At 40.5% G+C, this 26,918-nt stretch overlaps 1 protein-coding gene across 1 annotated transcript in view; it reads left to right on the plus strand.

The window, feature by feature from the left end:
- The window catches only part of FANCA (FA complementation group A), a 58,146-nt gene that overhangs the window by 13,531 nt on the left and 17,697 nt on the right, over positions 1–26,918 (plus strand). The window contains 18 exon segments of the mRNA XM_065416356.1: positions 560–593; positions 2,823–2,889; positions 3,553–3,665; positions 4,133–4,209; positions 4,882–5,023; positions 5,738–5,871; positions 6,880–6,990; positions 7,417–7,512; positions 7,608–7,667; positions 8,593–8,681; positions 9,253–9,313; positions 9,397–9,446; positions 10,535–10,611; positions 19,584–19,691; positions 21,091–21,233; positions 23,086–23,156; positions 24,387–24,486; positions 25,919–26,109. Coding sequence (XP_065272428.1) covers positions 560–593; positions 2,823–2,889; positions 3,553–3,665; positions 4,133–4,209; positions 4,882–5,023; positions 5,738–5,871; positions 6,880–6,990; positions 7,417–7,512; positions 7,608–7,667; positions 8,593–8,681; positions 9,253–9,313; positions 9,397–9,446; positions 10,535–10,611; positions 19,584–19,691; positions 21,091–21,233; positions 23,086–23,156; positions 24,387–24,486; positions 25,919–26,109 — 1,724 coding nt within the window.

Below are 26,918 nucleotides of genomic sequence, written 5' to 3' on the forward strand. Positions count from 1 at the left end.
TTTTTTTTTTTTTTTTTTTTTTTTAGCACCATTGATATAAATGGTGCTTTATAGCACACACAATAAGACACGGTCTGTGCTGCAAATTGCTTACAATTTAACATAGACAGGACACTAAGTCAGGAGAGCAATCAGAGAGGTAAATGATGAGGAGACCAATGCAGAGGTGATTCTTTGAGAGTTTATCATGGACCTTCCTGAACTAATTTATGAAACTGGCTTTTTTTCAAAATCAATATGTTTTGTAAAGATTATGTTTGGGATGATGAATTGTCACAGTAACTCTTTTCAGGGTCACCATTTTCTTTTCTACATACAGATTTTGCTTGGTTGCTCTGCTTCCTTTCCAGTGTGCAGTGCGAAATACTGTGAAGTAGTAGAAAAAAAAAAAAATTGGGAAAGCCTATATATTGTGTTTATACTACAAATAGTTGTTTAACAGTTAATCTTTAAATTAGGAATTTTAGGATAATTTAATTTTTGAGCCAATATACTGTGTCTGAACATATTTACAGCCTTCTTAAATGCTAAATGGTCTTAATTTGTTAATTTTAAATAGATCTGTTATGCTGTACTGCAAAAAATGTTGACATGTAAGTATTGATTATTTATAATTTGGGGCTTTGTACAATTTACTAGGATTGTACTTTGCTAGACATACCTCCATTCTTTCCTGGGAGATTTCCAAGGGCATTAAGGAGTTGTTTACCAGTGATGGATTTCCTCTGTTGTGTTGCATCATGTACATACCTCTGATGCACCTTCCCCCATGAGCTTCCTCTTGCATTGCAGATAACCCCTTGTTCTTTTATACTAGCTCTCCCTGACTAAGAACTTGGAATTTGCATGTTTTATACAAGTGACTTGGTGCTAAGTCATTGTGACACCATAACGCTGCAATTTTAACTAGCAGAATAACTTTTTGTAAAATTTGAAATATCTTTTATATAGTGATGTGTTAATAACAATGAGCCAAGAACGAGACCTTGTAATTTAAATTGCATGTGTAATCTTCAAATTGCTAGTCTTCCTGAATTTTCCCATGAATCATGTATCCATCTTGTGTTGGGCAGTCCTGATGATATTGCTGCGTGGGCAAGAATAGTAATGCCTGGATTTTCATCACAAATCACAATGCAAAAAAGACCAAACAGAAGCCACAGCTTTTCTGATCAGCAGCAGATGATCTTCCTCACCTGTTGCTGTGCTGTCCACGCAGCGCGCGCGCTCTCTCTCTCTCTCTCTCTCTCTCTCTCTCTCTCTGCAGGGTGAGCACCCAGTCATTGCCACTGATGCTTTATAGACTAGTATGTTGCCCTACTCCTCACATGTGGCACTTGACTAGTTGTTCCTCTGGTTTCTCACAGGAATACAATACAGCCCAGAACTGTGTATAAACTGCAGGGTGTTCCACAAAAGGGAAAATAATAAGGGCCTTAATACTAAGTCTTAAAGTTAGCTTGTTTAATTTACATCTGTGACACTACAGGACTCTTTACCCTTCAGTAACTAATCAACTGCCTTAAAGCAGATGTAGATATTTTATATAAAATAACGTAATGATTTAACAAAGACCTTGGTCTGGGGGAGAAGTGTCTGCATGAGAGAAGCAGTGGGAGCATTGTGCTTTATATTAGGTATACAGTGATAGTGAGCTCCTGTGTCTGAAGATCAGTGGTTTTTCTCCTCTCCCCTCCCCTAGTCTCCTCTATTTAACATTAATTTATTCCCCTTTAGGAAGGGAGAAAATAGCAGGGTCTGGCAGATAAGGAACAAGTTTGGAGCATCTCTGTCTCTCCTGCATCCCAGTACATTTCCTTTTAAAAGTGGGTCACAAGAGAGAACCCCACTCTTAATCTAAGGGCTCTTTCCTTAAAGCTCAAGAGTACTTTATTGATTTCCCTTCAGTAATTTTGAGGCTTTCGAAGATGTGATGGAGCAAGAAACAGAAAAGCTGTTTTCTCTACCACATTCACTAGAGCAGTGGTTTTCAATCTCTTTCCATTTGTGGACCCCCTAGAAAATTTCAGAGGGAGGTACTTGGTCCTGCTAGTGAAGGCAGGGGGCTGGACTCGATGACCTTTCAAGGTCCCTTCCAGTTCTAGGAGATGGGCTATCTCCATTAATTTAATTTAATCAGCATTTCATCTGGTCAATGAGAACTGTAACTTGATGGGCCAAGACAGTACTGGGTGTGAGTTGCCAGTGCACTTTGTTGTCTTCATCAACAATTAATGCAGTAGGCCTAGTCTTCACTTGAGTTTTACTTAGTAGATATAACATGGGAAAACCCCAGAGTTGGGACGGACAGTGGTGAATTAACAAGCTGCATTCTGCTTTCTCTTTAATATAATGAGGAGAATTAGTCATCCACTAAAGGATAAGTGAATATATGATCTTCTAGCATAAACTACCTTCCTCCATGCAGAATCCTATTGTCTTTAGTGGGACTCCAAACAGGTGCAAGGATCTACACTAGCACATCAAAGGTCAGAATCTAGGGCCCTAGGGTTTGGAAATTTAAATTTTCATTTATGTGCATCTTTAAATGGTTTAGTTTCTAGCGCATGCTGGGGAGCCTTTTAAACTGGTTCAAGGTTAGTATTAGTAGCTTTTAAACCCTTGTGTTACTTTGAGAAATTTTCATAAGAACCAAGCACAGATGAATGGTTCCTGTGGCACATTTCCCTAAAGGGGTCACCTCCTTAAAGGATGCACATGTTGCTTGTTCTAATTAGTTCCTCCATGTTGTTTAATGACACCGTTATTTCCATCTTTCTTTCTCTTCCTTTGACTATTTGTGTTTTATTTTGGAGAATCAGGGGTACTTGATGCTGTTACTAATGAAAAACAGGAAGATTCTTCTAAATTACAGGCTGTGAAATGCTGGTAAGAAATCTCCTCCTGTGAGTATTGTTTGCGTTTTTCCCAGTGTTGCATGTCTGTTTTCTATAGACATAAAAAATTATGAAATGAGCATATTTTAACCTGTTTACAAATAATTTAAAAGTATGGCTACTTATTTTTGGCATTCCCCTCCCTCATCAAATATACGTATGCAAACACCATAGACGATATCTGTAGAAAATAAATGTAAGTGTAGTAAAGTATATTTTGGCAATATAGATACCAGTCCTGAATTGTATGGTATCCCCACATGGCATTCTGTGACTTTCCCGGCAGTTATTCCTACCCTAGTTCTCATCTTCCTGTCCCCTGCAGCTTCCATCAGTTCAGATCTCCTCCTGAATTTTCTGCTTCCAGACACCCTTAGTCCTGCTTTGATCCTATTCCCAATTAGCATTCCTGCTATGCATCTTTCAGTCTTCAGTCCCATCCTGTGTTATTGTGTAAAGCTGATAGTTTGAGCAGAATACACAGTAACCTCTTTTTGTATGTATTATAAAAGTCTGTCAATGTTTTCTTCATTTTGGCAGTTGACTGGTGAAAACAAATTTAAAGGGAAAAAGTCATGAACTGTACTCCATTCATTGTGGATCATGGCTCCCATTTATTGTTCCTGAACAGTTCTTTTGTTGTTTTCATTTGTAGGCTGAACATATTCACTGACACAATGTACAAAAGCACCAACTTTCCAGAGTCTTTGCAACAGTTCTTCATTCACACCCTGACTGAAATTCTTACCTACAATCCTTTGTTGAAAGGTAGGAATCAAGGAAGGAAAGGCTAGCTCTTCATGCTGTAGCTAGTGCGTCAATCCTCAGCTATAATGTGATACAGTTATAGGAAAGATTTGGTTTCTAAATGTACAATACAGTCCTCCCCAATGCTTGATGTCACTTTTTTTTATTTGTGTGGTTTATTTTCTATTGGCTTACATCAAATCTTAAGGCAGGAGGGCTGCTGGTCTTTGGTGCGTACTCTAAAGTATGACTTGTCCTGGAAGAAATACATTTGGACTGCAAAGCATGCGGAAAATAGCCCCGTTGAACTGTGGTGTGGCACTGCTTGCCTGCGAATTGGGAGACGTTTACAAATAGTACTAATTGCAGGCTGTCAGTTAAAGTGTCTGAAATAGATCTGGATGCCAGATTTAAGGGAGGTTTCATGTTTTTATTCCTTATCTAACCACTGGTGGTAATTAAACTTGTTTTCTTTCCTGTGGATGCAGCATCTGATGCCATTCATATGCAGAGAGAGTGGAGCTTTGCAAGAACCTGCCCACTGCTTACTACCTTGTATCGCAAAGTATGTCTGTCTCCCAAGATTTGCTAAGAGAATATTGTTTATATTTTTGCACATCTTCAATTTCTGAAAACTTTCACTGCTTGATGTATTAAAATTGGTTTAAGAATATATTTACTCCAGTTTGTGTACTGATTTTTCTTGTTGAAATGCTGCTAATATCATCTAGATTGAGATGGGACTTCTCAAGAACAGTGTATTTCAGTCTCAAAATCTGGATCATCCAATAGTGGTAGGCAATGGGGTGGTGGAAAGAAAATGTTCTCATAAGATTTTGTTTATTCTGATTAATTTTGCACAACTATGTATGGATAAAGGAGGGAGAATGAAAGTAAAAGCACTCATTTTTCCAGCATGTAACAATAACAGTAACTACAAAAATAAAGTGGTGGGCACAGGGCACTTGGGTGGTTTGGTTTTGTTAAAGGACTTGACCTTGCTCCCACTGAAGAAAATGGGAGTATTGCTGTTTATTGTAGCAGGAATAGGGTCAAAAAAGGCTAGGGCTCTGGGAAGCTGGTGTGTTGGACATGTAGCTTTGTCAGAAAATCAGGCAGAAGGGAATTGCCTTATTAATGAAGTCTGGAGTGTCCTGGGAGAAGAGTCTGGGGTGGGTTTCACTCTAGTGAATGTTAGAATTCATAGCTAAAGTGATTCACTGTTCCTGTCTTCCAGCTGTTTGTGGCATTCAGTGCAGAGAAGTTGATCTGTCATTTGCAGCAGATTCTGGAGACTCATGAGGTGAACTGGCAGCACGTGCTGTCCTGCTTTTCTACATTGGTAGTCTGCCAGACTGAAGCAGAGCAGCTGGTTAAAGGTACAGAGGGCTGAGAAACTTGGTAGGGAACTTGTGTGCATTGCTGTCTCTTGCTTTCCAAATGCTGAACAGTCCACAATAATTACCATTGTAATATTAAATTTATAATCACTGCTTTTAGATGGCTTCAGACATTGTATAATTGTCTGCTGTGTTTATAAGGTAATGAACAATTCAGGAGCTCTGCTTTTCCAGTCAAATACTCCCAAGTTTCACCTTGATGCACGTGCCACATCCTATGACTTTCCCATTTCTCAAATTTTAAATTCAGCTAGCAGTGGTTATATGATAACCATCTTAATTGCTAATGTGGTTGGCAGGGTGTTGTAGAGTCTGACTTCTGCCTTAACATGTGCGCTTGCAATGTGATACTAGTAGTTAGACTCCATTTTTCTGAGTTTCCTATTGTGCATTCAGTTGCTGTATTCTGTGCAGTGCTTGGAGCCCTGTAGAGTCTAAAGGGTTTGTTGAATAGCAAAAGTGCCTTTTTATTATATATGAAAAGATGTTAAGATCGAGTCCCAAAGCCTCTCCCAAATTTGAATCTGTAGTGTAGTATTATGTGCTGCCACTTGTCACTGTTTCCCAGACGTCTTTTATCACAGATAATTGGCTGCATTTATTGTAGTAATATTCCAACACAGTTGCCAAGATTCCATTAAATTTTTACCACAGATATTTAGTGTTTTTGGCCTATTGTTATACCTTTTCTAGACCTTCTGAGCAGTCTGCTGATAAAAGCCTTTGAGAATTACGATATGGAAAACATGATCACTGCATTCTTGATAGCTCGTCAGGCTGCCCTTGAGGGTCCTGCTGTGTTCATGCCTTATGCTGAATGGTTTAAGGTAAGAATAAATAAGGACTTCTTATTCCTGGGAATCTTATTCCTTAACTGAAGAGGAAGTGTGTACAAGGGAGACAGTTGGAAAGAACAGGTTGATATAAACCTGAACAAGAAAATCTTCATTTCAGTCAGTCAGCCTGGTGTAGAAATAGAGCAACAATTGATGATCCTGATATTGGTGATACTGTATATTATTAGTCTTAAATATTGCCTTTGTATTTACAAATAAATAATTTCTTCTTTAGTCATTCTAGCTTTCTCTGATCTTTCCTTCCTCCCTAACTACACATTGGCTTCTCCATTTATTGGTCAGAAATCTCTCTCCTTGCACAACATTTGTTACAATCATGATAATTGAAATCATCATTAACACAAGTTGTAGGCTAGAGAAATGCATGTGTAAGGTACTCCTGTTTACCAAAAATGTGTATGCAGTTTTTGTAATTGCATGTGTTGATCAGTTAGGATAATTGATCATTTGCTTTTACAGTTGTGGTAAATGTGTAAGCAATTTACGCATACAAATTCCCATGCATTTTTGTAAATGCAAATTGGCTTGAAAGGTCTGAAAATATGTCCTGAAGCTTTTGATGGTGAAATATTTAGGATTTATTGAAAAGTGAACTGATTCTTTGTTTTGTGTGATCTCAATAGATAGGTTTATTATCCCTGTAATGCTTAAGTGGATCAGAGCAAAGCTGTATTTACCCTGTGTAGAAACCTGTGCATTTGCTGTTGCAAATCCTTCAGTATATTACCTCATTTAACTACCTATAAATGTCCTCACGAGAGAGCATTAAACCGAACTTTGATATTTACTGTGGTAGATTTTTCTGGTAGAGATTGATTTTTATAAATCATATACTTTCAATATCTTTTTGCAGAAACACTATCTAGGCAGATAACAGATTTATAGGGTAGATGGGATTTCTACACTGAGTGTAGCAGGGTGCAGTGGTAGTAATTTTCTCAAGGCTGAAAGACCATTTTCGCATGTTCCCCCTTTCAGGTTTCCTTTGGAAATGCCAGTGGTTACCATGGTACCAGTAAGAAGGCTTTGGTCTTTCTCTTCGAGTTCCTGTCAGAATTGGTCCCCTTTGAAGCACCCCAGTATCTGAAGGTGAGACGCATCTTATGGAGATCATTCTCTTGTGCGGTTGTTAGGGGCCTACTCCAAACTGCTTCAGCTTATCAAACTAAGGTCACATGGCCTTTGACTGGACCAGATTATTATTATAACTTTCAATATGTACCTCAGAAGCAGGACCAAGTTTTCTCTATAAAATAAACTAGCTGAGAGTTCTTTTAATGCCTTGACACAATGAAGAAAGAGTACCTCAGGGGACTAAATTAAAATTCATAGCAATTTTGTATGTGGAAAGATTTCCTTTGCCATATAACCGGCTTTTCTGTGAGCTCTTAAGCAGGCAACAGTGCTTTCATTGCCTAGCTTCAAAGCTCCCAGGAATCTGTAAGGAGATGAACCAGAAGCTGGCTTTTGTGTGCTGTCCAAATAGTAAACCTTGCTTTGAATTTTACTCTTTAGGTCCATATAATGCATCCGCCTTTTGTGCCAACAAAATACCGTCCCTTTCTCTTGGAATACATCACTCTGGCCAAAACCCGATTGGCTGATCTCAAGGTTGGTGAAAAGCATTCTCCTCCACCTGAAAAATCCTTTCCCATCAGAGTATCCACTACTCTGTGACATTTTCCTTTTTCTTGTGACACTTACAGGTTGCTATAGAAGACATGGGGCTCTATGAGGATTTATCTTCAACAAAGGAAGCTGTGCAGGTACTGGAGGATTTTCCAGGATGACTTCCAGTGAATTATACTTTTTGTTACTGTGGTAACACGTCTCAGTACAAAATTACACTGCATTTTTGGCTACATGAAAAACTATGCAATATATCAGCTCAGTAAATAATAATACTTTTTAATTTTGTATAGCATCTGTTTGCTGTAGAATCTACATGACTCTCACGTTTAAGGGGAATAATCCATGCGGGGGAGTGAGTTGTCTACAGACTGCAGTTTTATACTGTCCTGTTTATGATATATTTTGAATAATACTAATCAAAAAGGGAATATTTGGCTTGATCCTTTTGAGTCACACTTTTTTTCTATAGTTTCTGTATTTTGATTAGTTGGTAATGCAATAGGACATACAGATGGAATGTGGAAATAAGTAAAGAAACTGAATTTATTTTAAAGTGCATGAAATAGGGCTATTGTCAGTGGTGCAGCAGCTGAGTACATTGGTGGTTTGTCTTAGGAGGATCAAATTCTATTTAAGTCCCTAGTGAAAGGGTCATCTTGTCTCTCCTCATCTGCATTAGATATGTTTGCACATTGGGAGATTGCCACAAGTTGTTGCAACTTCATTTGATTAGCAGCCTGCTTGAGGGACACCTAGATGGCCATACCCTGCATTCTGTTTAGTTCTAGCCAATGCAATTAAGTGAAAGGTTATGAGCACTGAATTCAACCCCATCCCAAAAAACAAAGTGCATGAAACACAGAAGATAGAGCAGCCTTACTAGTATACTTGAACTGTTACTCTCCATACCAGCCTGTTCCAGTTATGTAGTTGCACCCTTTGTCTCTGTGCTGTAAAAATAAGACCACCGTTACTAAGCAAGAAAAGGCAAGCATGATTTACTCCGTTATGCTAAAGACTTCACTATATTGTTCCCTTCTTGTTACCCACATGAGCCAGCCCCAGAGCCAGGCACTTGAAGATGTTGAAAAGGCTATTCGGATATTTGAAAATACAGGGAAGATCCCAACAAGTGTGATGGAGGCCAGGTATGGTATCTTTCTAGAAGTTTCTCAAAAGATTGTTTCAAGAGCACATCAAAGAAAAAATAAGATAAAATTTTAGGATGGAAGCAAAGAAGCACTTAAGAAAATCTTGTTAATTTATCCAGTGCTGCAGTAATCATCTAAGCTCAGGCTATTTGTGCAGATGATTCTCAGAGGATAAAAAGGTCATATGCACACAGAAGGGAAGACACCGCTTCTGTTAAAAAGCCATCTTTTGAGGATGTTTAAAAATTAAAAAAACAATGTCTATAAGAATGTACTGTGTGAAAACCCAGGTTTTCATGCTATGAATACTAACTGGGAATTTGGACTCTATCCTCCGAGAAGCTAATAATAGGAAGGAAACCCCACACTAAGAATAGTTAACACGGGTATGGTATTTCTCCATTTTAAATTGCTGAGTTTTTATGGTTAATAAAGTTTTGTTCTGGTTTTTAACTGAAGCAACTATACTCAAATATTCTTATTCATGTAGCAAGCAGAAATCACTCCTAAGATATTAACAAAATTGCCCTCCATATTTAGTTGCTAATCTTTTCACCTTCTGTTTTAGTATTTTCAGAAGACCCTATTATGCTTCCCACTTTATTCCTGCTTTACTCATGCCACGTGTGGTTAGTATTTTTCTTATCCTTTCATTTGGAAACATGTTTGTGGGTAGTAAATGCATTTCTGATTTGGCTGCTTTTTGTTACAGCTCCCTGAAATTCCAGACTCGCGCATCGTTTTTATAGACTCCTTAAAGAGGTATGAAAATAAAGCACATGAGGCAAAGGGAGTTTCTGATTTTCTGGACTATGTGTTGGGAACGTTTGACTACAGAATCAGGTTATCTGAGGTTCATGCGCTGTGATACCTTGTTTGCAAAATGGTACCTACTAGCTAACCTCCCGGGTAGGATTTCTCACCCCCTGAGACACCTGGATTCAGTTGGCAGGTAGAGTGCCTTGCTGCTGGGGATGGGTTTGCTGCAATGGCAATACTTCAAGATCTGCTGTTATGGTTTGTCAGGATAGTGTCTAAGGAGGACATATCCCGTGGTAAGGACTCGATCATTCCTGAAGATTGACTGTGTGACGTTTTCTTGCCCAGTCGGAATAAACTTGTTTCAAAACTAGTAACTTTTCTGTAGCTGACTTTAAAACAAACATTTCTGTATGAATGCCTCAATCGTGTCTCTTAATTCCAAACTATATCTAAGACTTAAGGCTTGTCTCTATGGTGAGATAATGCACTGTATGAGGGCGTGATTTCTAAAGTGCACTAATATATTGATCATTAATTGGTCCTTATGGACTCTGCTGGTATTCTTTAATGTAGTGCTGTCTGAAACGGTACTACGTTAAAGTGCACTAGGGAACGCTTAGTGTGCACCAGCAGGGTCACACGGACCAATTAAAGCACGTTAGTACCCTTTAGAAATCACACCCCCATAGAGCGTATTACCCCACCGTGTAGACAAGCTCCTATCTGCATGTTACAACTTAAACTGATTTAATTGATCTAATCCTTCTATTAACGCTGTAATGAACATTTAGTATTGTATACCTGCCTATCAGGTGTTTGGAGGTCATACAGCCTTTGATTTCAGTCTCGCCCTGCACTTGAGTTGAGTGCATACTCTGTCCCATAACTGCACTCCCTTTTGTGCACTCTTGCCCCCACATATGTATAATACTGCTAATCTCTAGTGTGCAACTATCTTGGCTTTATGACAGGTGGTATCATAAAAATGTTGTCAAGTGCAGTGTCTGCTTTAGTTATGCACTTATTTTAATTAGTCTGAACTCTGAGGTTAAATGATGTAAATAGAATTTTTTTTTCTCTTGCTGCAGAGCTGACAAAATTCCACCAAACTTGTACTCCAGATATATCCAAGCCTGTCATTCTTTGAAAGAGAAACTGTTACAAGGTGAGAAATATCTGTATTTACTTAAGCATTAGTTTGTTAGAGAAATGAACCAAGATTAAACATCTGTTTTCACTGACTCCCTTTTAGATGGGAATTTTTCCAAGCATTACAAATCAGATTCTTTCCCTATATATAGACAACAGTGATTGGTGTTTTATTAATACATAAAACAAAATATATTGTGGTTTGATTCTGAATTTTATTAGGGTGGTGTTTGTATTAAATATATTTGCTTGGATACCTACCATCCAGGGTGATGGGTGCAATAAAAATGTGTAGAAAAATAAGAGTGATCTTTGCTTTTCTTTAAGACTTTATTGGCCTCTGGATTTCCTCCTCCCCAGCTTCTGTAGTAGTCAGGTGTGTACATATAATTCTGGTGAGAATTTTGCTGGCTATTGACAACAAAGAGATGCCCTGATAGTTGTTGCAGGATTGTCTGTTACCTTTCTGTTTGTACAAGTGGACGATGGATGCAACCTTGTACTCCTGGGGTATAGTTCCTTGAGTCCACATTGACTGGAAAAATTCAGTCAGTTTCAGAGCCATGTGCAAGCCTCTGGCTTGATAGACTTCTGGTATAGCATCTGCTCCAGGTGTTTTACCATTTGACAGCAGGTCCATCATTTTTGCAGTTTCAGTGAGTGTTGGGGGATCAGCAAGAGAGATGTTAATATCAATCTGGGGCAGTTGATCAATTGCCTCCTTGCTAATAGATGCTTGATATGTTGTTACAGCAAAGGTGGGCAGAACAGTTTATCTTTTTTCTTTGTCAATGAGCAGTGTGGTGCCATTGGCACTCAGTACTGGAAATGTTCCTGATGACCATGGCCCATAGATTGTCCCTAGAGCAGTATAGAAATTCTTCATACCATTGCTGTCTGCATAAGATTGACTCTCATCTGCCTGGCTGCTCAGCCATCAGTTCTGCATCTCTCTGTTTGCATTGGACAATCCTCTTAATGTTGTTGAAGACTGCCTTCTTAGATGTTGAAGTGCTGTCTCCTAAACAGACCTCATGGAGCCAATATTTCTCGTTCAATAGTCTCCCTTTGTCGGTATTGTTTTCATCAAACCAATGTTGATGTTTACGTGTGATGGAACTGTGGGTATTTGATGCAGCTGAGTACACAATGCCCAATTTTCCTTGATGATGTTAGTTTGCATCAATTGTTACAAGTTGCACAGTTCTTCAGCAAAAGCCTGTTTTAATTTGGAGACATTAAGCTTTTCGGGTGCTTTTTTTACCTCATGGTCTTCCACTAGGATGTATCTGGATATTCAGCTTGGAGACTATAAGCCTTTGATCAGTCCAGCATTCTGCACTTCTCATGGCCTTTGTCACTCTAACATCCTGTCTGTCTCGTCTCCTGATGATGACATAGAATCATAGAATATTAGGGTTGGAAGAGACCTCAGGAGGTCAGCTAGTCCAATCCTCTGCTCAAAGTAGGACCAATCCCCAACTAAATCATCCCAGCCAGGGCTTTGTCAAGCCGGGCCTTAAAAACCTCTAAGGATGGAGATTCCACCACCTCCCTAGGTAACCCATTACAGTGCTTCACTACCCTCCTAGTGAAATAGTGTTTCCTAATGTCCAACCTAGACCTAGTTAATATGATACTAGTGCTTGAAGCGCAGATGAATCCAAGACATCTTGTCACAGTTTGACAGGTAGAAGACTGTTGGTGATGAAGAAGTCATGTTCAGCACATTTCCTCAGTAAGAGGAGCCCGTTGCTGTTGCATTTCCCAAGGCCATTTTTTCCCCAATGATACCTGGCCATGCCTGATAATCTGCGCCAACTCTAGCACTGAAGTCACCAAGAATGTTGAGCTTGTCTGCCTTTGGCACTTCTTCAATAAGTGACCCCAGGTCTTCGTAAAATTTATCCTTGATCAAATCTGGGTCGGTCATGGTGGGTGCATAGGCGCTGATGATAGTTGCACGTCTTTTCCCAAATAGTGGGAGTCTCATTAGCATGAGTCTAGCATTCACACCCTTTGGGAAATTCGTAAGCTTGTTAACTAAGCTTTCAGCAGGGGGTTGGACTAGATGACGTCCTGAGGTCCCTTCCAACCCTGATAGTCTATGAACTAGCTGTATTTTGATGGCAAACCCAACCTCAGCTTCATGTCCATCTTCTTTGCTACAGCCACTCCAGAAGAAGGTATAACTGGCTCCTTTTTCAGTAAGTTGTTCTTTAGCTAGGTGGGTTTCAGTCAGGGATGCTATCTGGATGTTACATCTGGCCAGTTCGCTACCAACTAGAGCTGCTCTCTCTGGTCTGTCTGCTGTTGTGCAGTCCATTAATGTGTTTGCATTCCAAACACTGATGGTGAGTGGTGTCACCTTTTGTCTTTTTTTTTTTTTTTTTTAATTTGTCTTTGTGTGTGATTTTTCGACCGCTGTAGCAGGATCCCCATCAGCCGCAGTATTCTGACCGGGGTTAAGGTAAAGCAGACAATGTCTAGGGCACCTGCGGAATTGCCTTGTGCAACACATTGGATAAGGACTCCTGCCTGAGAGACCGTGTGGCTTCAGGAAAGGATGCAAGGTCATAGACATGGTGTTTGCAGCTCGTCAACTTCAGGAGAAATGCCAGGAACAGAACTCCAACCTGTATATGACTTTCATTGACCTGAAAAAAGCATTTGCTATAATCAGTTGGGAGGGCCTTTGGAAGATCATGGCAAAATTCATCACAATGGTTCAGCAATTCCATGATGGCATGGTCCCTTGCGTTATGGATGACGATGAGTCATCTGAACCATTCCCAGTCATCAATGGAGTCAAGAAGAGCTGTGTGTTGACCCAAGTCCTCTTCAGTATGAGGTTTTCTGCTATGTTTACAGATGCCTTTTGTGACAGTGACACTGGTATTGGCATCAGATACCGGACTGATGGCAAATTTTAAATCTGAGGAGACTACAGATACAGATCAGGACAAAGGTACAGGAAGTGATAATTCGTGATCTTCTGTTTGCTAATGACTGTTCCCTGACTGCCAAATCTGAGTCTGACATGCAGCGGAGTATAAACTGTTTCTCTTCAGCTTGTGATAATTTTGGTCTCTCAATCAACCTCAAGAAAACAGAAATGATGTACCAGCCTGCGCCAGGAAAACCTTACATAGAGCTACTATCACAATGAATGGCTAAACCCTCCAGGCAGTGGACGAGTTCACCTATCTCAGCAGTACACTGTCATGTGCAATTCATATCGATGATGAAACCAATGCCAGAATTGCTAAAGCAAGTGTTGGCCTTTGGCAGACTACATGAAAATGTGTGGGAGTGCAGAGGCATTAGTCAACAAACAAAACTGAAGTCTACAAAGCTATCATGTTGCCAACTATGATGTATGCATGCAAAATGTGGACAGTGTACAAACTCCATGTTATGAAACTGACTCACTTTCACATGGGCTGTCTGAGGAAACTGATGAGGATAAGATGCAAGACAAGGTTCCAGATACTGAGGTTCTCATATGGGCAGGTATTCCAAGCATCCATTCTCTTGATGAAATCACAGATGAGATGGGCAAGCCATGTCACCAGAATGTCAGATGAACAACTGCCAAAGAAGATTTTTTAGGGTGAGTTAAAGGAGGGAAAGCATGCTCAGGGAGACCAACAGAAATGTTTCAAAGACTAGACATTGACCCAGATATTTGAGAAGATCTCGCTCATAATCATTCTACCTGGCAAAGTCTCATCCATACTGGAGCTACAGTCTGTGAGCAGAAGAGAACCACAGAGGCAGAGCAGACGCGCCGGCAGGGTAAATCTCTCAACAGCAGCATGTCCGCTGTTATCAAGTAACCCATCATGGCATCTCTTGCTCAGTGTGCCACAGACAGTTCAAAGCTCAAATTGGCCTGATCAGCCACTCACATGTTCACAGAAACCAAACCAATCAGTGATGTCGTGGTCATCTTCAAACTCGAAGGACGAACAACAAGAACACAATGGCACATATTTCTCTTTAGTGGTCATTTAGATATCACGTTTAAAAATCTGGTGGCTGTCACTTTGCAAATGGAAGAGTCTGCAGAGAGGTATATCTATTGTTACAGTTTCTACTGCAAATCATTTTCTGTCATCCAAGAGAAATTTCCCCCCCGTCTAAATTAAACTTTATCAGCTGTCTTTGTGGTGATAGACTGCAGTTGTGGAGCCTCAAGAAAGCAACTATATTAAGTGCCTTTTTGGCTGAGCTTGGTAATTTTATTGCTATAGGATTGATCCAAACTCAGTCAGGTATTGGCTCTTGGAATGTGAGAGCATAGGACCGTCTACAATGAATGCAGCACACTTGTGGCAGACAAGGAGTCAGTTGCTACAATGGCAATTCCAAAACGACATCTAATTGCTAGGTCATATTTAGCAAGCAGGCAGTTGGATTTCTGCTACCCTTTGGGGGCCGGGGGGAGGCAAGACCCATGTTCTGTACAGGAGCAGGAATTAAGGTTATGGAGCTGAGGTAGAGATACTTTATTGGATTTCTTTACCTCCTTACTCTTGCCACCATTTTTAATTCCTTGCCAACTCTATATATGAGCACTTGCTGTGATTGAGAACGTGACTTCTACAAAGCCATGTATGTGCTTCTGTAAACCGTCATTACCCTAGTGTCTTCATCTCTTCTTCAGAGACTAAGTGCTCTCAGCCCTGAGTAACATAGTCCCCACTAGACTGAAGAGTGAGAACCTAAGCCCTGGTCTTCTGCATCCAGGCTTTGTTGTGGTCCTGCCTTTCAAAGGACAGGATAAAGTGCATGCTCAAGGAGAGGGGATGTGGGAGGGAGTGAGAAATAGATCTGAAAATGTAACAATTGCAGTTGCCAATCCACACCTGTTTGAGGTGGATTTAATTTAAGATCCCACCACAGCCATCATGTTGGTGCTATTGTAGATTTTTGAATGGGCTCTTTTATGTATTCTCTGTTAGCAAATAGATTTTCAAAACACTAACATTTTCAAATTGGCAATATCTTCAAATGCAAGAAAGTTTACTTCATGATTTTGAAGTAATGCAGGTCAGACTAGCTAATGTAAAATATTCCTGTTTAACAAGTGTGCTCAAAAGTTTGTACACAGAAAATTACTCCTGCTAAAGCCACTTCAAACATGAAAAAAGTCTCACAAAGAAGCAGCAGGTATATAGGGATGTTTCAACCCCTTTTGCTTAACATGAAGACACAGATGCTGTTAAGTATCTGATATTCAGTGGAGTCTGACTGCTCAGTGTCCTCCTGGTTTCCAGGAGATGCAGAAGTACTAAGTGGTGACAGCTGTGCAGGTCTCTGTGATGGAAAATAAAAAGCTTGTAAAGAATCATTTGAGTTGATAATGACCTCTAGTGGCTCAGCCTAGTCAATATTTTCTACAGCCTAGTAGAGCTGATTCAATAAGGCCTAACTCCTCCTTGGTGCATGTAACATTATCCAGGGTTCAATCTGGACTGTTGAACAGCTGTCCCTTAACTTTCTAGCCTGGGGTGCCTCTTACGCTGCTTTGCTGTCAGAACATCCACTCCTGGCCTGTTTACATAGCCTTCAGATGCAAATTCACTCCCAGCTAAATACATGAGCTCTGAGCAGTCACTCATGAATTACATACAGGGTGACACCCTCAAATTCCCAGTCCCAGCCTTGTCCCCTAGAAATGTCTTGTACTGCTCAGTACCCTTCTGAACAGTACAAACTCATAGACTGTCATTTCCTCAAAGGAAAATGATCATGCACCAGCCTTGTTATCCCTAATACACCTCTACCCCGATATAACGCGAATTCTGATATAACGCGGTAAAGCAGCGCTCCGGGGGGGGTGTGTGGAATGTTGCTGGTGGCAGCGTCTCTGTGGTGACAAGTGGGAACTTACCATCTTTTGCGATTCAAACAAAATAAACCCAATGTACCCATCTGGAGATTTCTGTAGAGTTCTTGCTTTCTTGTTTGAGGAGAATCTGATTACTTAGTACTTAAAACTTTAGCATTTAACTTTGTATTTCTGGAATGTTTTCCCAGCCTTGCTGGGAGAACAGACACTTCATAGAATCACAGAAATGAAGGGCTGGAAGTGACCTTGAGAAGTCATCAAGTCCAGCTCCCTGCACTGATTAGGAATAAGTAAACCTAGAGCATCCCTGACAGGTGTTTGTCCAACCAGTTCTTAAAAAGCTTCAATGATGGGGATACCACACCCTTCCTTAGAAGCTTATTCCAGAATTTAACAATCCTTATAGTTAGAAATTTGTTTCCTAATAGCTAACCTAAATGTCCCTTGCTGCCAATTCAAGCCATTACTTCTTGTTCTACCTTCAGTGGACATGGAGAACAATCCTTCACTGTTCTTTATAAAAGCCCTTAACATAGTTGAAGACTGGTCTCAGGTCCCCCCCCTCCTCCTCAGTTGTCTTTTCTTAAGACTAAACTTGTCAGTTTTTTTTAACCTTTCCTCATCCATCAAGTTATCTAAAACTTTTACCAATTTGTGCACATCTTTCCTAAAGTGCAGTGCCCAGAATTGGACACACTACTCCAGCTGAGGTCTCACCAATGCTGAGTAGAGCAGGACCATTGCCTCCTGTGTCTTACATATGACACTCTGTTAATATAGCCCAGGATGAAGTTAGCCTCCAGATCCTCTTCAACAGTAGGAACCACCTAGTCAGTTATTCCCCATTTTGTAGTAGTGCATTTGATTTTTTTTTTTCTTCCTAGTTGTAGTGTAGTGTTGTACTTTGCACTTGTCTTTATTGAATTTCATCTTGTTGATTTCAGATCAATTCGCCAATTCTTTTGAATTCTAAACCTGTCCTCGAAAGTGCTTGCAACCCCTCTGCATCTTGGTGTCATCAGCAACTTTTATAATCATATTCTCCACTCCACTATCCAAGTTATTAATGAACATATGAATAGTACTGGACCCAGGATTGACTCCTGTGGGACCACATTGGCTATATCCTCACTGTCTGAGAGAGAGCCATTGTAACTGCTCTTTGAGTACAGTCTTTCAACCAGTTGTGCACCTCTCTTATAGTAACTTCACCTAGACCATATTTCCCTAGTTTGCTTATGCGAATTTCTGGAGGCTGGAAGCAAAGGAGAATAGTAAGGAAAATATGAAGTAAGATTTCTTCATTTCTTGGTTCTGAAAGTTAAATTCCTTCCTGAACTAGACATAAATTCATAACCGACTAGTCAAAAGGTACAATGATTTACTCCTGAGGGAATTCTGTGCCAAAACATTAAAAATTCTGCAACAAAAAATTAAAAATTCTGGAAAACTGTGTATTTTATTTGTCAAAATAAGACCATATAATCACACCAGTTTCAATTGTTTTTGGTCATTTATTTCAAAATACCTGTCAGGAAGTATGTCTGTAACAATACAGATGACACAAAAGATTCAGAAAATGTTTTTTGACAAATAGATTCCTTACTAGGCATATTAATACAGAACTCTGAGTAATTCATTTAAACTACAATATGGAACCATATTTCTCATACCCCACAGAAGCAGTGCAAGGCTGGGGGGAGTCAGTGGTAATGGAGGAGCTGAGGGAGAGGGAAATAATTGCTGGGAAGGAGCCTGGGTGTGAACTTGGACAGTTGTTGGGTATGGGTGGGAAAAGTATGGAAAGGGGTTTTTTTGGGGTGGGGGGGTGGGGGACTGGAAGGACTGTTAAGGAGCTTCCCCCATGCAGACCCTAGATAACCCCTAGCCTTTCCCATTCAGTCAGGCACATGTCCCTCCACCCCCACTCAGACACCCACTCCTCCAATCCCAAGTGGCCCTGCACCCCCTCCCCCTGTCCCCAGGTGTGTCTGTGCCCCCACTCAGCCACCTCCTTCCCCCGGTAGCTCTGCACCCCCTCCCCATCACCATATGGCCCTGCCCCTCCAATCCCATTCAGCCCCTGCCCTAGTCCTCCCCCACTAGCCCTTATGAGCCCCTGTCTGACACACCCCCCCACCCCCCCCCAGCAACCCCATGTTGTCTGTCTCCTCATAGCCCCTGTCTCCTGACCTGACCCAGCTGGCGTTGTGAAGAAGGCAGGCTCTTTCTCTTCCCTAGCTCACTGGGAGTGGCTGCTGTGCTCTAGTGCCACAGCGCCCTCTGTTGGGCAAAAGGCGGAACTGCAGCAACTTTTCAGCAGAAGCTTTTTTTCTGCACAAAAAATTAAAAATATGCGCGGCTGATTGATTATGTGCGCACAGTAGTGCAGAATTCCCCCAGGAGTAAATGATTTTGAGGATAAAAATGATTCTGTGCATTGTGGCAGATCCATGTTCTTTGTATACTATTTTATATCCCAAAGTGAATTCTGCTTTCACGTTAACCCTAAGTAGAGATCAGTGAATCATTGCTTTAGGTTTTGTGTATTTAAAGTGGTTGTTCCTCTCTCTCGACTGCGGTGAGGCCTCAGCGGGAGTACTGTGTCCAGTTTTGGATGCCACGCTTTCAGAGATGTGGACAAATTGGAGAGTGTGCGGAGGAGAGCAACACAAATGATAAAAGATTTAGAAAACCTGACCTATGAGGAAAGGTTAAAAAACCTGGGTATGTTTGTTTAGTTTCAAGAAAAGAAGATTGAAAGGACCTGATGAGGCTTCAGATATGTTAAGGACTGTTATAAAGAGGACTGCGATCAACTGTTCTTCATGCCCACTAAAAGTAGGACAAGAAGTAATGGGCTTAATCTGCAGCAAGGGAAATTTTGGTTAGATTTAAGAAAAACTAAGTACTAGACTATAGGTTACTGAGTGAGGTTGGGGATTCCCTGTCATTGGAGGTTTTTAAGAACAGATTGAACAAACATCTATCAGGGATGGTCTAGGTATACTTGACTCTGCCTCAGTGTTGAGGGATGGATTAGATAACCTCTTGAGGGCCCTTTCAGCCCTATATTTCTAGTATTCTAATACAGACAGAAATAATATAGAGCCTCTCTTTTATTTATATAGATGGAGCAATAGAATTAAAGACTGACCATCTCAAAGAGCCTGTTGAACAGCTGAAGGCTGAACTGGATGAACTGAGAATGCTGACCACAGACCAAAGCAAACATGATGGTACGTAGGGAGGCATGTAGCAAATACTTTAAAATAAAGTTCATACAAGGCCACTACAAGAAAGTGGCTAATGCTGGCAGAAACAGCAGTGTTATGCTTCATGCCAAAGGTGGTTGAGGACTGTAACCTCTGATTCATATAATTTCTTCAGGTCTGATATTTGTTTTGTTTTGTTTTTTGAGTACCTAATTAGTTTGACAGTTAAGCTTTTAACTTAAAAGAATAAGTCAGTAAAGATCCCTAGACAACTCACTCATCTCTGTCAAAAGGTTGGGGGGCCACCCCCACTCCTGCACTTGTGCTCCTAAAAGCTGTTAGTGCAGTATTGGGGACAAGGGAGCTGCCATTGGGATACACTTCCTCTGATGGAAGATGAAATATGGTTCTTGTCATAAGTCTCTGATGGGAGTTAAAGATCCCATCTTTTCTTTTTTTCAAGAAAATAACTAATAATTATCGTGTCCTGACTAACGTTCTTCTGATCCATAAAGTAAGTTATAATGTACTTAGCACTGTGTGAACTATCATAGAATGCCTAGTGGATGCTCCATTGCCTGCACAGTTACTACCCTTGTGCTACTATCTAAAGTGCTTTGAGATACCTTAAACTATGAAATACATTTTATGAAAACAATTCTAAATGGCAGTCAGGATGGATGCATTGGTCAAGTTTTTATGTATGGGGAAATCCATCATCCTAGCAAATGAAAGAAGATGCACTTGCTGAAACATAATAAATAAAATAAAACATAGTGATTTGGAGAACAGTACATAAGTTTTCTGGTTGTTTAAAAATTTAGGGTGGGAAATACTGAATCCCAAACATCATAGTAATTTATTCCTAAAGATGTAAATATGCCAAGCACTCTACAAGCAGGTTGGCAGGAACATCTGAGTTTGTTTTCAAGAGGATGGGAAGATCTCTACTTTTGTGACAGAGGCCTTTAGATAAGTGACTTATCTTTCCCTGTCCCTCAGCAGGGAATATTCTGGGGCTTAATCATTTCCATATACTTGAGGTTTGAAACTCCTGGAGTGATACATGTTACTGCCTTGCAGTGCATCTCCTTGGTAACATATTGGTCTGAGCTGGAGTTTCATCCACTCCTTCATTCTAGCCCGCCATTTTGGGTGTTTCCAAGCCAAAAGATGTAATTTATTCTGCATTTTGAGCACATCAGGAGGGCAAATCTCTTTTGCTGCTTTTCAGGATTTTAGAGTCTCTGGTGTGAATTTTAAAGGCAGTGAATGGGGCATACACTCTTTCCTCTCCCCCTTACATTGAAAATGGACATCCATCAGCCTTGGAAGTGGGTGTGTTCTCTTAATTCCAGCTCCTTTCCCACCTTCACACTTGCCCACTCTTGTTTTCTTCTTCTCACGCTGCTCTTTCCCGCAGCTGCGCCAGCCCAGATTGCACTGATCTCTGAGAGACTGACGACTGTCCTGGGACACAGCAATAATGAAAATGAAGCTGCTCCCTTCAGTTCTCAGATCCAACTTAACATTGGTGCCCCAAGACGTGAACAGCAGGATCAGCGTGTGAGTATTGTAGAGCCTGGAACAATAAGCAAATGGAGTTGATGGAATAAATGTAAATACATGTACAGTGCTTGTCAAAAGCTTTCTTGTCTGTGAAGAGCAGTCAATTTATTTCCAATCTGTGCTTCTTGCATTGCTCTACGGAGAATATAAACTTGTATTTAGCCTTTCAGAAATCTTTGGATGTCTGGTGAAGAGACCTAGGGGTGTACTGTATGCTATGTAAATCTTTCAGATGGGATAGGCTTTCTTTACAAGACAGATATGTAACAAAGCGGCCTTTGGCGGAACACTAATGAGAATATCAATTCAGAACAAATTACTTAGAGCAGGGCAGTCACAGCCCAACGCTGGGGGTCCTTCACTACTAAGGCACAGCCAGCCAGCCAAAAGAGAGGACTTCGGTTTTACCCCACTGGCTAACCAGAAGTCATACAAGCAATTTCCTCAGACACTCCAGTTTCCCTGTACGTATCACCACCAGCGTACCCCTTTTGGGGATGAATGATTATGAAGACCAATACCCCAGTAAAAGAAAAAAGGTTCTCCCGATCCCAAAGGACCAACCCCCAGACCCAGGTCAATATACCAGTTAGCTCTTACCCACAAATTATGCTGTTGCCAATTCTTTAGAATCTAAAGGTTTATTCATAAAAAGAAAGAAATATAGATGAGTTAAAATTGGTTAAAATGGAATCAAATACATACGACAATTGCAAAGTTCTTAGTTCAGGCTTGATGGGATTCCTGCTGATTTAAACCAATCAAGTCTCTGGAGTACAAACATCACAGCTTGGATGGGTCACTCAGTCCTTTGTTCAGAGCTTCAGTTTCAAGCACAGTTCCTCCAGAGGTCAGAAGCAGGATTGAAGACAAAATGGAGGGGTTTCCAGGGCCTTTTATATCCTCTGCCATGTGGAAGGACCCCTTTTGTTCTTACTGTGGAAAAATCACAGCAGCAAGATGGAGTTTGGAGTCTCATGGGCAAGTCACATGTCCATGCATGACTCAGTTTGCAGGCGGCAGCCATTGCTCACATGCTACCTTGAACATTCCCAGGAAGGCTCCTCAGATGTGGATTGGAGTCTCCCAAGGTCCATTGTCAGTTGAGTGTTTGTTTCTTAATAGGACTATTTTGAGTAAGTGCCCATTCTCAAGAAAAAAGCAACAGAGGGTCCTGTGGCACCTTTAAGACTAACAGAAGTATTGGGAGCATAAGCTTTCGTGGGTAAGAACCTCACTTCTTCAGATGCAAGACTTGCAGCTGAAGAAGTGAGGTTCTTACCCACGAAAGCTTATGCTCCCAATACTTCTGTTAGTCTTAAAGGTGCCACAGGACCCTCTGTTGCTTTTTACAGATTCAGACTAACACAGCTACCCCTCTGATACTATTCTCAAGAAGTTCACCAAATGCTTCACTGATGCTACTTAGAATCAAACACATTGAGATACAAGTACATAGCCAATATTCATAACTTCAAATACAAAAATGATACACACATACAGACAGCATAATTATAACCTTTTCATAAACACCTCACTTGACCCCCTTTGTACAAGATTTGGCGCAACTATAGGACCTTGGTTGCAACAATGATCTATACAATCACAGTTCATGTTAATAACATCACAATATGTCTGGATGTTAATTGGGGGATATAAAACACTCCTGGGTTTATAACACAGGACTTTAATTTCAGTTTTTTGGCACCAGTGATCTGGTGTACCCATTATAAACATTAACGTATTTTCTTTAAGATTGTGTTGGGTAATTGTATGTATATACATATCCTAAAACTAAATCTAGACACAAACTCCACAAAGTAGAAATGAATTATGTCTTTTCTTCCAGGTCATTGATCTTTTACTGACATCCTTTTGCCAGAATCTAATAGCTGCTTCCTATTTTAACCCTCCTGACAGGTAAGATGCATACTATACATGCAGGCAGGTCAAAACTGCGTAGTGCCCCATAATACCTGCACAGTGCAAGGGTCTGTGAAGACCCCCTTATTGATAATGCGGGATATATCATATTGGCGTTTTCAGGCACTTTTATCCTGAGCCACTGTGATGCAAAAACTAATAGATGAGAGTAGAAATACCATGTGCTCTCCCACTATCATTGAGTCTCCTTGAAATAAGCTGCCCACTATGTGACAACCATTTTAAAATATCCCTCTGTCTAATGCTGCCTTTTTGTAATACTAACACCACGTTGTTTCTAAGGATGGGATTATTAAGATGGGACACTGGAGCAAAGTTTCTGATTATTTTTAGCACTTTTTTTTGTTGAAACAAATCAGACCACAAGAAGAATATTTTTCTTTAATGTTTTATGTACAAAGGCAAAGTGTCTTCTGGGTTATTTTTGGTACATCCAGTGCTGTTCTGGGTCTAGGCGCCCCTGCCATTAGCCTTAGGGCCATCTCCAACATTAAATGGATGGAGCACAAAGCTTACTGCTGAAGACACGAGATTAAGAGAAGAATAAAGCATTTTATTTTTTCACTTTGATCTTAAACTTGTGCATGCCTCACTTTTTATTTCAGAAATTAAATATATCTTTGTACTGACAAATGGAAACGGTGCGAGTATGACTAGACTTTCACTGGGCTTTACCGGAAGTTCCTCTTTGGAAGGGGGGGGGGTGTGTGCGTGCAAATATTTTGTAAATGTTCTGGTCAAAATGGTTCCTTAAAAATTAACTTCACTGGCAACTTCCAAGCTGTCTACAATCCTGTAACCTAAATGGGATGTGCTTTTGGCAGCATGGCAGTACTGAACAGTTTTCTCACCACAGTTTAAATAATTATCCAGAAAGAAGACTCCTGTGCCTGCAACAGTCTTCTTTCTGTGCCCCTCAGCAACCTTCCTCTTCTCCAGAACTCTCTCTCAAACTCTTCTGTGACTAGATTATAAGCTACTTGAGGCTGGGACGTTCTGATTTTACGTCATATAGTGCCATGCACATATGGTGATATATAAATAGCAATTATTGATTATATTGATGGAGTGATAGTTGTGTGATGCATTTACACTCAAAGGTGCTTCAGATGCATTCTGTTTAACCATTTCTAAAACCCTCTTCTATATTAAGGATAACAGTGATCTTTGGCAGTAACTTGATCACATGGCTTGTGTCTTCTGTAGGCAGGGGCTCTGTTTGTCTCTGTTTGTGAAGATGATTTGTGGACACAGGCATCTCTTACCTGCCCTGTTGACTAGGCTCTGTCAGCTTATTTATCATCAGGTTAGTTTCCCAACATAAAGAAATTGATGGTAACCATGTGATAAGGGCTACTTTGGCCTCATCTCTCCACATGTACACGGAGTACCTGTCTGTACTGTACTATACGATGGAGGGATTTCACTATCTTGTAATTTTCCAAAAGAGTTCTCATTTTTAACAAACTTCAAACCTGGTCTCAGAAAATGCAAACAATAGTGATCCTGCAGCAATGTTAACTTGGCCATGTTGCTCATTTATGATGCACATTTAACAACATGAACTGAAATATACGAACTTTATGTACATAAGCAGAAAAGGTGTAATATGGTCAGATTAACTCTTGTATTTTCAGACTTCTTAATTTTTAACTTTACAGCCTTATTATTAACAGAGACGTATGCATTTAATGTATAAGGGAGAGGCACTGACGTTGAATTAAAAAGAGCTCTTATGCATTAGATATACTGAGTAAATGCTGTATCAGCCTCAAGACCATTTTTGCCCCCTCTAATTTTCATTCTGAACTGGTGCAGGCAGTATCACATGCCTAGTAATTTTTCAGACCACAGCTCTAAATTCTGCAGCTAGATTCTGTGTTGCATCTCTGAGGAGGCACAGCACAGAAGGTCCGTTCCAGGAAGAGGATTGTGTGTGTGTGTGGGGGGGGGGAGATGGCTTTATATTATATTTGTGTGTCCTGGATTCTGGATCAGTGCAGGCCATTTTGTATGTTAAAGCATTCCTGCCTGTCCTGGCACTCCCCTATGCTACAAGCTGCATGGGGGAGGCAGCACAGAACTCTGTATAGATGCTTTTATGCTTCCATAGTTCTATGCTTTAGAATCGATTTATTTCCCCAGGAGCTGTTAAAGCCCCTTGGCTGGAGTGATGTAAAGGGGTTGTGATGTAGCACCTGGTGCGGAACTGCACATCCACCACTGTTACCAGCCTTAGTCAGCTTTTAAGAGACAGTTGAGACCCTGAGTCGTTCTAAATACCTAGGTGCAAGATCCAGAGCTATGCCTTGTGTTCATTGTTTTTATTTATTTATTTTAGTGTTTTCTTGGTTTTGTGCTCTTCACCCTGTTGTATTGAAAGGATTAAGTTATGAGGCTGATAAATGAATCTAAATGCCATGGATCTGAAAAGCCATTGGCCTTTAAAATTCTGCAAGGGTATAATTAAAGTTAGTTATGCCAAGTTACTGTTGTAGAATTATCTTTATTTCTGCTGTAGAAGCTAACCAGAAACAACTTCAGAATTCCAGACAAGGAGGAAGTTGTCTAATTTAATTGGTGCCTTCTATCTGCTAAATGGCTCTTTTACACTGGATTAGTCACTGGATAGTTGCAGTATTCTGCCTCTTGATTAGTTTGAGGTTTAGTTGAGACTTGCTACTCTGTTACAAATGCTATGCCTCTTTTCATTGAACTATTTATTTGTTTGGCTGCAGGGTCCTTCCCTAAATGATGCTCATGTTTTAGGACTAGCTGCCTTTATGATTCATTTAAATGAATCCAAATCTTTGATTCCTGAAGTGAACATTGGATCCAAGGTTGCCGCTGCAAAGGGCCTTTCTGTTGCTGAGTACTGGAACCATTTACTAGTGTGCAGGACAGGGGAGTCCTTGGCCTTCTGCATGAGGTGAGTTTCTTCCTTCATCATATACTAGGTTTCCCTGTTTCTAGGGATGACTTGCATTTGGCACAGGCAGGGATATGGAACAGGACATCCTATCATGCAGTCAGTTCCCCTCTTATGAATGTGTGGCACTCTCACTATTGGACATGTTAGTGTTTAGGTTTAGAATGTTTTTATTTAAAAATGAAACTTAAAAGTAGAAACTTTAGACCAGATGTGCCCCAACTTTGCCCACAAGTGGGCTGCATAAGAAATTTGGGAGGAGCCCAGAGATTGCATCTAAGTGGCATGATGTAGAACAGATTGAAGCCACCCTCATCTTTCAGTATGGAGGTGTGATCCATGGACATTCCAAATCCTACCTAGCCTCAAATCAAGATGAAGCTTCTTTTTGTTGTTGTTGTTGGCACTTGTGGTCTTTGCAGGCTACACCCCCGTATTAAAAATTAGGGTGGCTCTGGGTCAGCCCTGAATTACACAAAATAGGACTGCAGTCTCTCTCCCAGGTATGTTATGATTTTATTCCCATCTTTTTCTAGACTTCCTGTGCCAGCTTTTGAAATGATTTAGTAGTTACTTTTATCGCCTTGTTCTTTAAAATCCATTGTCAAAGCTCGCACAATGTTCCAATATGATTACACTTTTGGACTGGATATCATTGCAGTTTGTATTTAGACCATTTTGAAGCATGATATTCTTGATTTTTACTTGGCCCTGGACTCTCCTGGATGGAAAGCAACAGCAGTTGAAGATGGGGCAGATATGATAGATGAACCAAACCAAATAACTGCTCTCTCTTTCTCTCTTCTCTC

Source organism: Emys orbicularis, chromosome 14 (assembly GCF_028017835.1).
Source record: "Emys orbicularis isolate rEmyOrb1 chromosome 14, rEmyOrb1.hap1, whole genome shotgun sequence".
In the NCBI taxonomy this organism is placed as follows: Eukaryota; Metazoa; Chordata; order Testudines; family Emydidae; genus Emys; species Emys orbicularis.